Here is a 13,137-nt window from a genome sequence, read left to right on the forward strand (position 1 = left end):
TTCCAGTGTCATTCATTGCCATAGAAGGAAACAGGAAGTGGTAGCTATGGGAAGGAAGTCTGCACCTCTCCCTCCCCCAGGTGATAATGCTTGCTGTCCCTGCATCTGTGATGACATGTCCCCCTTTAGTGCCTACTCACGTCAGGGTCCAGCTCATCCAGCTCATTTTCCAGGGTCCTGAGCTCTTCCTCTGTGAGGGCTCCGAGGATTTCATCTTCATCCAGGTCACGGTATTTCTCTAGTTCTCGTCTGTACGACATGGTAAGAGAATTTGTGCTTGTCTTCTGAGTTTCTGTGACCTACGACCTACCGGAAAGAGAAAAATCTTAGGAAGACCCCTCTTGAATTTTCTTTCTCAGAGCAAATCAACGCTTGTCATTCACATGGTGGCCGGGCATGTTCTATGAATCATCAGGATAATAACTCCTACAGCAGAATACTCTACCAAATTGGATTAATTCTCCAGTGAAACTGTACAAGGTAAAAGTCCTGATAGCATGTGACTGAATATATTGTCATCGATTATATTGGCACGGCCATCAGTTCCAAGTAAACAGGGGACTACAAATGGCTTACGAATGCTTGAAAGCTATTTTATTCAAGTCGTTCAAATGTTGTTCTGTACAACCCCCCAGCCTTCACTCCATGCCCTGACGGAGCACACGAATGCTAGAAGCTCTGCCAAAGCAGTTCTACAAGAGGAGGAGTACCAGTTGAGCACCTGCTGCCTGCGGGTCCTTCGCCTACACCATCTCGATCAGGCCTCCCAAAAAGCAGCCGGCAAGAATGGCTAACGTCTGCTACCGCGTCCAAGCCCTGTGCTAAGCACTGCGCAAGGATTTTCTAATTTAACCTCTGAGGTCGGTATCTGTTGTTACCCCATTTTACGGATGAGGGCATGGAGCTTAGAGGCGTTGAGTGACTCACGCGAATCACGCTACTGGGAAAGTGCCAGATCCACCATATGTACCCTGATCTGCCCTAAGCCCTCTGTCCTCCCTCTTGGCTGAAACTGTCTGATAATACGGCGAGCTCAGTTCACACATCTCCTCCTCTGTGAAGCCCCCGTGTCCCCTCACTAAGCAGAGCTCATCACGGCCCTTGCGCTGGGTCTGCACCTCTCCACTTAGCTCACGTGCATGTCCCGTGGCTTCCCCACGGGCAGGGTGTCAGTGTGCTGCACCCCCCTCTCCCCAGGGCCCAACTCAAGCCCACACACACAACAGGGTGTTTTTTACTGAAATGAACCTAATTGCAGTTCTACTTGCCTTTGTTTTAACCAGACAGCCTTGAGGAGACTCCGGGCTCTTCTCCTCTTGGAAAATGTCAGCTCGTGGGCAGAAGCGGCTAGCATCTCTGTGTTTGCGCCTGTTTCCACCTTAGCCCTCCTTTCTGAAGTGGGGCAGCAGCTCAGGACTTTCTTAGCTGCTGTGGAATGGAATGCGCTACTCTGGACAGCATGGGTGTTATGGGTTGAATCGTACCCCCTCAAATTCATCTGCTGAAGCTCTAGCCCCCAGGACTCCCGTAAGCAGCACTGCACGGCATGGAAGAATGTGCTGTTACCTGGAAACAGAGTCACTGCAGACACAACTTGGCAGTTCACGTGAGGCCCTGCTAGAGCTGGGTGAGCTCCCAATCCAAGGACTGCTGTCCTTACAAAAAAGTGGAAATTGGGACAGACACGCGCACAGGAACACATGTGGGGATGACGACAGAGATCAGGGTGATGCTTCCAACAGACCAAGGAGGGCCAGAGACTGCCAGCAAACCACCGGAAGCTGAGGGAGAGGCCTGCAACAGACCCCACAGCCCTTGGAAGGAACCAACCCTGCTGACACCTTGATCCTGGACTTCTAGCCTCCAGAGCTTTGAGACAATACAATTCTGTTGTTTAGGCCTCACAGTTTGTGGTATTTCGTTATGACAGCCTCGGCAAACGATACAATCAGTATCTCCTTCATCAGCCATTTGTGTTTGTAGACCCCTATGCAAACACACACACACACACACACACACACACACAGAGACACACACACATACACACACCTATACACACACACACATACACACACATACACACACACATACACACACATACACACACACACATACACACACATACACACACACACACACCCGTGGCTCCTCTGTGACAGGACCGCGGGGATTTTCCAGCATAGAAAGGAAAGCTAGGAAAAGACAACCAACTAATCAATCAAAAAGCTGGAATACTTGTTAACTAAAAACAATTAGCGCACTTAAACAAAAAACAAAGTTCACCAAGCTGACGGGAAAAGGCTCCATTTCAGGAAGTAGAGATACGTGTTAATAATGGACGTTTGTTGGCACAAAAACAGACACATAGACCAATGGAACAGAATAGAGAACTCAGAAATGGACCCTCGCCTCTTTGGGCAACTAATCTTTGGTAAAGCAGGAAAAAACATCCGGTGGAAAAAAGACAGTCTCTTCAATAAATGGTGCTGGGAAAATTGGACAGCTACATGCAAAAGAACGAAACTTGACCACTCTCTCACACCATACACAAAGATAAACTCCAAATGGATGAAAGACCTCGATGTGAGACAGGAATCCATCAAAATCCTAGAGGAGAATATAGGCAGCAACCTCTATGACATCGGCCAAAGCAACCTTTTTCATGACACATCTCCAAAGGCAAGAGAAACAAAAGAAAAAATGAACTTGTGGGACTTCATCAAGATAAAAAGCTTCTGCACAGCCAAGGAAACAGCCAAAAAAACTAACAGGCAGCCCACGGAATGGGAGAGGATATTTGCAAATGATGCTACAGATAAAAGACTGGTATCCAAGATCTACAAAGAACTTCTCAAACTCAATACATGAGAAACAAATAAACAAATCAAAAAATGTGCAGAAGATATGAACAGACACTTTTCCAATGAAGACATACAAATGGCTAACAGACACATGAAAAAATGTTCAAAATCATTAGCCATCAGGGAAATTCAAATCAAAACCACACTAAGATACCACCTTACGCCAGTTAGAATGGCAAAAATTAACAAGACAGGAAACAGCAATTGCTGGAGAGGATGTGGAGAAAGGGGATCCCTCCTACATTGTTCGTGGGAATGCAAGTTGGTACAGCCACTCTGGAAAACAGTGTGGAAGTCCCTTAAAAAGTTAAAAATAGAGCTACCCTATGACCCAGCCATTGCACTACTGGGTATCTACCCCAAAGATACAGACGTAGTGAAGAGAAGGGCCATATGCACCCCAATGTTCATAGCAGCATTGTCCACAATACCTAAATCGTGGAAGGAGCCGAGATGCCCTTCAACAGATGACTGGATTAAGAAGCTGTGGTCCATATATACAATGGAATATTACTCCGCCATCAGAAAGAATGAGTTCTCAATATTTGCTGCAACATGGATGGCACTGGAGGAGATAATGCTAAGTGAAATAAGTCAAGCAGAGAAAGACAATTATCATATGATTTCTCTCATCTATGGAACATAAGAACAAGGAAGATCGGTAGGGGAAGAAAGGGATAAAGAAAGGGGGGTAATCAGAAGGGGGAATGAAGCATGACAGACTATGGACTCTGCGAAACAAACTGAGGGCTTCAGAGGGGAGGGGGGTGGGGAATGGGATAGACTGGTGGTGGGTAGTAAGGAGGGCACATATTGCATGGTGCACTGGGTGTTATACGCAACTAATGAATCATCGAACTTTACATCAGAAACCAGGGATGTACTGTATGGTGACTAACATAATATAATAAAAAAACATTAAAATAAAATAAAAAAAATAATGGACGTTTGTGTGCGGGCCAGCATATTTGTAGGAGAAATATGGCAGCTGGCCTGATAAGAAAGCACCTGCTTCCCAAACACAGAAAACCCCAGTGCCATCCTTTTCTCTAAGAATGGCGTGGCTTGGCCTGATGCCTTCCTTCGCCCAGACCCCAAGAATACAATGTTCAGACCATAAATGGGTCCCCCTTGATTCATTTCTATTTACTTCCAAAGAAAGCACAAGCAGCTGACAATGCTCTGGTATAGATGAAAAAAAAGAAAAAAAAAACACACCAGAAAAACAGTCCTCTGTGAATGCTCTCAGAGAATGACCTAATTTGGCTTTTCTTGAGTGGAACCAGGAGAGCATCTATAGCCAAGAGGGATCCTAATGAAAGTTTTAGAGTCTTCCAGAACTAACTCACAGAGACACCTCTGAACTAGCTGCAAAACACGTTCTGGGCACTCAGACAGGTTTTGGGTTGTCCAGCGTTCCACGGGACCTGAGACCACAGTACTTCTCAAAACTTTCCGTACGCTTCCACACATTGGGCGCCTCCAGGAGAAATAGGTAACACGCAGAATTTTCCTGGTCTTTGATCATGAAACCATGTCTCTGAGAAAGCGCTCCTAGAATTGGCATCCCATGAAACAAAGTTTGGGTACCAGCCTTAGCCTCACTTCTGGGTTGCATGAGGGAGCCACTCAGACTCATACCAGGAGGGACTTGGGGACAAGACCAGCTGGGACAGGTTTGGGACTCTGGGAGCTTTCCATGTTTGCTATCTTTGCCAGTGGGCTCATTTCCTAGATGATTTGCACTAAAATCCTTAGAAAAAAGTGACAGGCAGAACCTACAGAAGGGACGAGCCAGGACAAGGGAACAGAGGAGAGTAGGAAAAGCAGCCGCAAGGGAGAAAGAAGAGAGAAGTAGGTGGTGACCATGGGGGCCTGTTGAAAGAGGGATGGGCTGGGCAGCAGGCCACCTCCAGAGACGCCCCCCCTGAGGGATGCAATCATTACCTTTCCTGAAGGCGTCTCCCTCTTAAGTACACACAGGGAAGGGAGCTTAATGTTCCTCTTACACACTCCAAGGTACTGTTGAATTCGAAAATCCCATTTCAGTGGACTGAAAGACCCTTTCTAATGTCAAGTGTCGCGTGAACGTTACGGAGCGATGAGACCTTACGTTAAATAAGCTGAGAGGAGTGGAGGCCAGCTACGAAGCTGTCAGCTTCAAGCCACACTCACCTACTTGGCTCCCAGCATTGGCTTCTCTAAAGCAAGAGTCTCCTCCTGGGATCAGTGAGTGTGGAGAGCTGGAGGTGGGGAGGGCTGGGGTGGGAGGAAGGTGAAAACCCTGTGCCCAGAGCCCATGGTAAACTCAACCTTAAAATGTGGCTTGGAAGAGATGGTATTTTATAGTTGTTAATACAAGGCTTCCATTTCCTAATAAAAGAGGTGTCACTGGTGGAGACAGGGATTCAGAAGACTCTGGCTGGAGAGCTAGTTGTGATGACGCCCCAGGTGGCCCTTGCTAAACTCCTCCCTTCCTCTGGGCCTCTGTTTGCTCATCTGTAAAACGAGCGTAAGTGGACTGGGAAATCCTGCTTGTAACCTGTGCCTCTTGGAGACATCCAAAAATTGGATCAGATGGGTGGTCTTTAAACTGTGTGCAGGGAGACCTCAGCTCCTCCAGGGCCCCTGCTGGGGGTTACATAGGAAAGGCTGAGTGAGGGGCTCACCATGGTTTTGCCGGATTTGTTTATTTGGGGCTCCATGCCCGATTTCCCTTGAAGAAAGGGGAATTCGGCTGCGGAACTAAAAAGTTGCCAATCTCTCTGAACAGGGAGAGGATAATAGTACTTGTTCCCCCATAGGGCGTTGTTGAAGATTAAGTGGCCACAGCAGATCAGGGGCAAAGCGGGGGCTGGTGTGTGGTCAATGCAGGCTCAACCAACACTAGCCTTAAAACAAAAAAACCAAACACAACAAAACACTAGCCATGACTACGAGGCTGCCCCCGCCCCTGCTGCTGCTCCTGGGGTTGCCTTCCCGTCCCCCTCCTGCTCCCCCAGGCGCTATGGGCAGACGGTAACTCCCCTCAGAGAAGGGCCTGGGTCTTATTGTCTTCACGTCCCCAGTGCCTAGCCCTGGCCTGGCAAATGTGCTGGCAGAAAATGAGCACATCTGGGTCTAGGTCTGGTGTCCTCGGGCCTTTGGGCAAGTCCCCTCTCTTCTTGGATCCTTTGTTTTCCCATCTGTCCATTTGAAAGACCAGGTCTGGGAGGGCTGGGAACCCAAGCGGGGAGGCAGCGGCAGGAAGGGGGTGACGATGAAGTTCCCAGCAGGGACCGCCTGAGCGCCTCTCTTACCTGCTTTTGAGTCCTGAGGACGAGCTGGTAAGAAAAATAAAAGGGCAGCCCAATAAATGCAAGACACGTGGAACAGCTGGAGCCTTCCACAGCGAGCGTCTGTGTTACACCAGCAGGGCGTCGGGCCACCCCGCTCCTCCGCCGCAGGAGCCTTAGCCCGCGGCTCAACGGGAAAACACAGAATTTACAAGCTGTGCCAGCAAATAAACCCAGGCGGGTTGGGCAGTAAAACCGAGTGGGTCAAGGGCTGAGGCCATCCATCAGCAAGCTTCAGAAATGGAAGCTCGGAGGCGGGGAAGTTCTCCGAGTACCAAATGCACTTTTAAATCTTTCATAGGAAGTGGGTCCAGTCACTTCTGCTAATGGCTTTTCCAGCATCCACCCCCACGGGAAAACTCCAGAAGGAGGCGCTGGAGCCGCGTCTTGATTTATGGACTGCGTTTCCCTGAGGTCAGGAGGGGCTGAGTCACAAGTTCAAATGAATATTTCCCAGTTACACCATCTTCTTATTTCAGCCACAGTGAACATCTTGATGATGGGTGAAGAAAGGCTGATTGACAAAGTGGATTCTTCGTAGCCGATCTTCTCGTGTCTTTGCCCTTCTCTTCTAGAAGACGCTTTGGTCAAAGAGATTTTAGGCCATGATCCCTCATCACCGAAGCCTGCACCTCACTCTTCCCTTGGCCTCAGGGACACAAGAGTGCCTGAGATGCCCCCTGTTCCTCAGCTGTCTCCCCACTCCCCTCCTTCCTCAGGCACCCCTGGGGGCAGCCATGCTTTACATCATGTGACACCTCCTCTCAGCTGATTGGACAAAGTGGGGGCCTAGCTCAAGGACAACCGATTGATCGATTGATCGGCTAGTCAATGAGACGTGAGGCGGCATGGAATTGGGTGAATGAGCATTTATTTCTTGGCATTTGTTTTAACTCCTGGGATTGTCTTCACCACGTACCACAGACTAGCAGGCTTTGTTGTCTCTCAGTCCTAAAGGCTAGACATTCAAAATCTAGGTGTTGGCAGGGTTGGCTCCTTCTGAAGGCTCTGTGGGAGAATCTGGTCCACGTCTCTACCCCAGATCTGGGAGCCTCAGGCATTCCTAGCTGTTCTGTACATGTCTGTGTCCACATGTCCCCTTAAGATAAGGACACCAGTCATACTGGATCAGGGCCTGCCCTCAGGACCTTATCTCAACTTGATCATCTGCAAAGACCCTATTTCCAAATAAGGTCACATTCACAGGTACAAGTTTTGGGGGGATACAATTCAACCCACGACAGCACTGAATTGGGACATAAAGAGAAAGTGAGGCAGGTGGCAGGGGAAGGTGGGGGGTGAGGAGAGGCCATCATGAGCATATGGAAGCTGGGGCCATGACAGAAGAGACATTTAGGGGAGTTGGAGTCCTCAGAGGAGGGTGAATTCACCTTGCAGCCCGAAGAGAGAGAGCTCAGACTCTCTTGATTTCCCTCCTTCCTCTCTGCCCCTCCTTCTCAGTCTCCCCGATGAGCACTCATTCTCCTTGGCCCACCCGCCCCCTGCATTCTGCCCTCTCCTCACGTCTCACACTTGTCCTGGGCCTTCTCATCTTCTGCTGTGTGGGGTCGGTTACCAGTGATAAGCTGATGACTCTCAGCCAGTCTCCCCAGTCCCAGCTCCTGCCAGGCTCTCCTGGAGTCCCCCAGGCCTGCAACATGCCCAACGCTGAGCGCTGGGGGGGGGGGGGAGGGAGTTGGACCTTGCCACCCCTACCCTCTCCTCACCGGGGTGACCGCACCTGGGGCCCACCTGCACTCTCCCTTCCCACTCCCCTCGCTCTGGTCCGACCCCCTGCCACCGGTCCCCTCTCTCTTTCTCTCTTATTTTTTAAACATTAAAGTATTTTTGAAATTGTGATAAAATGCACATAACACAAAATTTACCGTTTTAACCTTTTTAAGTCAACAGCTGGGTGGCATGAAGCACAGCTGCGTGTTCCGCGGCCATCACCACGCCCCTCTCCAGAACTTTCGCACCTCCCCAGACTGCAACTGTCCCCATTAAGCACTGACTCCCATCCTGCCCCCCCCCGCCGCCTCCCCAGCCCCCCAGCAGCCCCCACTCTATTTCCGTCCCTATGACTGTGACTACCCCAGGCACCTCATCTACGTGGAATCCTACGGTGTTTGTCCTTCTGTGACCAGAATCCTACCTCTCGCCTGTCCTTTCTTTTTTTTTTTTTTTTTTAAAGATTTTATTTATTTATTTGACAGAGATAGAGACAGCCAGCGAGAGAGGGAACACAAGCAGGGGGAGTGGGAGAGGAAGAAGCAGGCTCATAGCGGAGGAGCCTGATGTGGGGCTCGATCCCGGAACGCCGGGATCACGCCCTGAGCCGAAGGCAGACGCTTAACCGCTGTGCCACCCAGGCGCCCCTCGCCTGTCCTTTCTATCTGCCCCTCCACTCCCTTTGCAGGAGGCTTGCCTTTTTAAAATCTATGTTATCACAACAGCCCCCAACCTCTCCCTGCCTCATTCCCCTACCTTCCTGTCCACACCCAACTCAGCCCCTAAACGATCTTCGTGAACATCCGTTCTGATGCTGTTCCCGAGCTGAAAGCCACCTTCAAAGGCCCCATTATGACAGACAGAGAGCAAACGCCTGAGCCTGGGGTTTGAGGCAATCGGAGAGCTGGTGGCCTCTGGGCCTCCCCAGCTTCTGATCCAGCCCAGAGGCCTTTCCTTCCCGGCTGCGCCAGACCACTCACCCCGTCTCAGTCTGGAGCGCCCCCTCCCTGCCTCCATGCCCTCCGAAGTCCTGCTAAGTCCTAGAGGCCCAGCCCCTCCAGAGAGCAAAGCCTCTCGACCTCCTTATTGCAGTGGCTGGCCTCTCCCTGCACAGCCTCCTAGGGAGCGGAGAAGACTCTGCCCCCACGCCCCCAGCACCCTGTCCCTCCCCCCACCGGCTGGGCCTGGTGGGCAGCACCCCTGGACCAGCTCCGTATCTCAGTGTGCAGCTCCGGCCTGGCGCAGAGTGAGGGCCCGGTCACCACGGCTGGCTCAGGGACACAGGCCCAGGGAGCAGGGCGGACGACCAAATTCCATGCTGGGCCAGGGGCCCACAAGGGGAGAAAGTCAACCCACCCTTGGTTGGTGGGGGGTGGGGGCTGCCAGGTAGGGGGTGGGAGGGGCAGACAAGCAGGTCATGGAAGTTCTGCGGGGTTAACTTCTTCGAGGTTTAGGTTTTAGAACAGGGTCGCAGAATGTGATGCAAGAATCGTACCAATAACCACGCAGTGTGCAGAGACCTTTGCAGCTGATAAGCCTCAACCCCTTCCAGGCCTGCGGTTCCAGGTCCCCTGCAGTGCGAGAAGTGAGTGTGCCTCAGGGCGCAGGGTCACCTCTGGTGACATCCAGCCAGAGAGCCGGAGGAGACACAGGTGACATCCAGCCAGAGAGCCGGAGGAGAGGACCATCTTCCCAGCCACTTAGGCCCACGTCTCCTGCCACCTTGCTTCCCCAGGGAGCCCTTGCCTGACGCCTAACCCCACCCAGCCCCAGCAAGGATCCTCCCCGGCAGGACGGGCTGCCAAATTGGCAGGTCTGGGTCCAGCGTAAAATAAGGCTACAGGGTCCTCTGTTCAAAATCAGGGGAAAAGGGCCACTAAAGGCACCGAGATAGAAAGTTTTACCTTTCTCTCCCAGTCTTGTTCTTGATGTGTCATAGTGTTTTCTTGCCTATTGCTTAATTTCTGGATCGCACAGCTGCCCGTGTGCGACCACACAAAGCAGCCACGCCAAACCCACCAGCTGCCATTTTCCTTCCCCGCCCGAGGCGGGATACGCACACCCGGCCCCGGTGAGGGTCACGCGGTGGAGCCAGGCATCTCCCTGCCCCACAGGGGGCCACTGCCCAGCACACACAAATGAGCCACCCGAGGGTATCCCGACCTCGGTGCTGGGACACTAGGTGCCTGGACCAGGGTGGACGAGAGGCTTGTCCTACAGCGTTGAGCTGAATGCACTGAGATCCCCAGTGGCAGCTGCGGGGAGGCTGGCGGGACCTGGGGGCCCCAGGAGTTGAGGCAGCTGGGGTCTAAGAACCTGTCCCAGGAAGAGGAGAGGCAGCAGGAGGTGGGGCCTTGAGTGGGCCCAGGCTCTAACTGGTGCGTGCTCTGTTGGCCACGGGACTTCACTTAAAGATACAAATCCAAAGATAAAAGTAAGAGTTTCAAGAGCGTATCTGCAGAGCGTTCACCCAAGCCCAGCGTCCTTCTGAGAGTACGGTCTGTGCAACTGTGTCACCTATAACCTGTCCCCAGCCCTCTCCCCAGGACATATCCTGAAGGCCCCAGGATCAGACACAGCTCTGTCTCCCCTCAGATGGTCCTTTTCCTTCCTCCCTAGTATCTCCCAACCCATCAGCATCTCCGCTCCCTGCGGTCTACAGGAAGCTGGGCCTACTGTGCAATGGTAGAAGGAGCACTGGGATGGGAGTCAGGGGATCTGGTTACAAGTCCTGTTGGTTGAGGACTTGCTGTGCGATCTTGGGCAAGTTGCTATACCTCTCTGGATCTCCGTTGCTACAACCCAATTCATTGGGTATTTACGAGAACTTACTACGTGCAGGCCATGGTGGGCCTTTGTGGCACAGACAGAAATGAAGATATTTCCTGGCCCTTAGGACGCTCATAATGAAGCTGGGAGGCTAACGCTCACAGAGGTCCCCGGGGCGGTGCCACACGCATGGTGTCTTCATCCACCACCAGGCGCTACAGCTAGGCCAGGAACCCCTTCGCAGAGGAGGCCTCACCTCGGGTCAGCCTGGTGAAAGGCAAAGCTTGGACGAGGGGTCACCCAGACCCGGGCTCAAGCCCCTGCCTGGCTCTGTCAGGCTGGGCAGCCTTGGTCACGCCACAGTGCCTCTGATTCATGCAGCTGTTTTTAAAGTGAGGGCCCAACATTGACCTCTCCAGGGGTGCCGCGCAGCGGGAATGAGATACAGGATGGTACCGTTCCGATTGCTGGTTTCCTTCCCCTTGTCTCACCCCACAACGCTTGAGGCCCGACAAGCCAACCCCTTGAGCACGAAATGGGTGGACACAGCTGAGCAGTGAGAAGGATTTAGGGGTTCTCAAGTGACTTTCGACCCAATGTAAGTCGATGGTGTGAGGTTGGCCCCAAAGGTCATGGTGGCGTCTCAGCTGTGCTAACCCCAGTGCAGTGGCGGAAGCAAGGTAATGGCGGTCTTGCGTCGCTTCATGCTGGAGCTCAGCTCTGGGTCCCCACTCTTTCCTTTGTGGGGGTGACTTTTTTCCTTTTTAATGAGGCACTGGTTTCATACGTAGTCGAGTGTGCAAATCTTGAGAGTACAGCTGCCTGAATTTTCCACGTCTGCACCCATGTCAACACCACTCAGATGAAGACATGGGACATTTCCAGCCCATCAGATTGCTTACACCGCCTCCCAGTCTGTCTCCCTCGAAGGTAACTGCTATTCTGAATTTTGAAACCACAGAGGAGCTGTAGCCATTTTGAACGTCACAGAAATGGAAACACACAGTGGGTGTGTTCTCAGCCCGGCTCCTTTCACGCACATCACACCTGTAAGACTCATCCGTGTCATATGTCAGCAACAGTCCATTCTGTTTCACTGAAGGGTAGTATCCATTAAACGAATGATACCATAATTTATTTAGTTACTCTACCGGTAAGGAACAGTGAAGTTATTTCTAGTATTTGGTAATTATCAACAAGGCTCCGCATGTCTTTTGGTAGAAAAAATCACTTATTTCTCCTGGGTACATTCCTGGAGTCGGGTTGCTTGCTCAGAGTAAGTGTCCGTTCAGTTTCAGTAGACACTGTCCAACGGTTGCCCCAAGCAACGGCACAAGTTTACACACCCGCCAGTGCTGTATGGAAGTTCCAGCTGCCCCGCACCCTCGCCGACTCTTGCGATGGTCAGGACTTTTCATTTCGGCCTCAGCCACGATGCCGGCTGGTGCATTGCCCTGCTCGCTCATGATGCTGGGTACATTTCATATGCCTATTGGCCACGTGGGTGGCCTCTCCTGTGAGCTGGACCTTCGCTCATGAGTGGGGCTGAGTCCGGAGAAGGGGAGCAGGGTGTCACATGGAGAACAGGTGAAGGACCAGGGGAGACAGGATCACACTCTTCACACCTGTAATGCGCTGACCCTGGGAAGGGGGAACAGACGTGCTCTGTGGCTCCCCAGTGGGCGGAAGACATAGATTACCAGGACGTGGATTTACGATCTGTGCCAGGAACTTTCTAACAGTAAAAAATGCCCAGAGATGCACTGGGCTGATTCGGGAGCTAGTGGGGAGGGGTTACGAAAGGCATGTGAGCAGGGATGACAGAGTCCCAGATGAGGCCTTCCAGAGACCGCTGAGGGCTCCACTGATGGCGGTTATTCGGGAGTTGAAAGATGAGATTTAAGGCCTGATTCAATTAGGAAAGATGTTCGGGGCCACTGAGTGGGGAGGATGGGGACTCAGAGACCAGTTATCTTTGAGAGACTTGTTTTTTGGCCTCTTTGCTTTTATTTTCTCCCAGCTGATCTCACGCTCTTAGTCATACGGGAAAACACCTGCTGAAAAAGCAGGGCAGCTAAACACAGCGTTTGACCCTGTCTCTCTCCGCACTTGCTACGAGCCCCGTCCCAGGACACACGGAGTCTCAAAGGTCGACGCGTCAGTCCAAATTGTCCAGTGGTTTAAATTAGAAAGGCTGTGTGCGTGTGGGTGATGTACCGTGTGTATTTTCATTCTGCATCTCGTGAGGTCATCACAGTGTCTGAGTCACCGCACGAATCACTGTAGGCAACAGGGTTCCAGGAAAGGCTCTGAAACCATCTCCTGACCCGAGCCGGCCTGCGAACCAGGCCACAGTCTGCTCTGGGCTCCTTCTCCCCACCTCTCTTTGCAAGTCCCCCAGGGCAAGCCGCCACGCGTTCTGGCCGGACCCAGCCTCACCC

At 51.9% G+C, this 13,137-nt stretch overlaps 1 protein-coding gene across 4 annotated transcripts in view; it reads right to left on the bottom strand.

The window, feature by feature from the left end:
• Positions 1–13,137, bottom strand: part of TMOD1 (tropomodulin 1) — an 84,249-nt gene that overhangs the window by 62,014 nt on the left and 9,098 nt on the right. For 3 of the 4 annotated variants that reach the window (XM_087869537.1, XM_045780520.2, XM_045780519.2), the window contains exon 2: positions 141–306. In XM_087869537.1, the coding sequence (XP_087725663.1) occupies positions 141–260 (120 nt within the window). In that variant the 5' untranslated portion in view covers positions 261–306. Of the gene's footprint in view, positions 1–140; positions 307–13,137 lie in introns of those variants that run through there. The other variant, XM_045780521.2, reaches the window with a different exon arrangement.

Source organism: Ursus americanus, chromosome 18, assembly GCF_024610735.1.
Source record: "Ursus americanus isolate L20-20 chromosome 18, mUrsAme1.1.p, whole genome shotgun sequence".
Classification (NCBI taxonomy): domain Eukaryota; kingdom Metazoa; phylum Chordata; class Mammalia; order Carnivora; family Ursidae; genus Ursus; species Ursus americanus.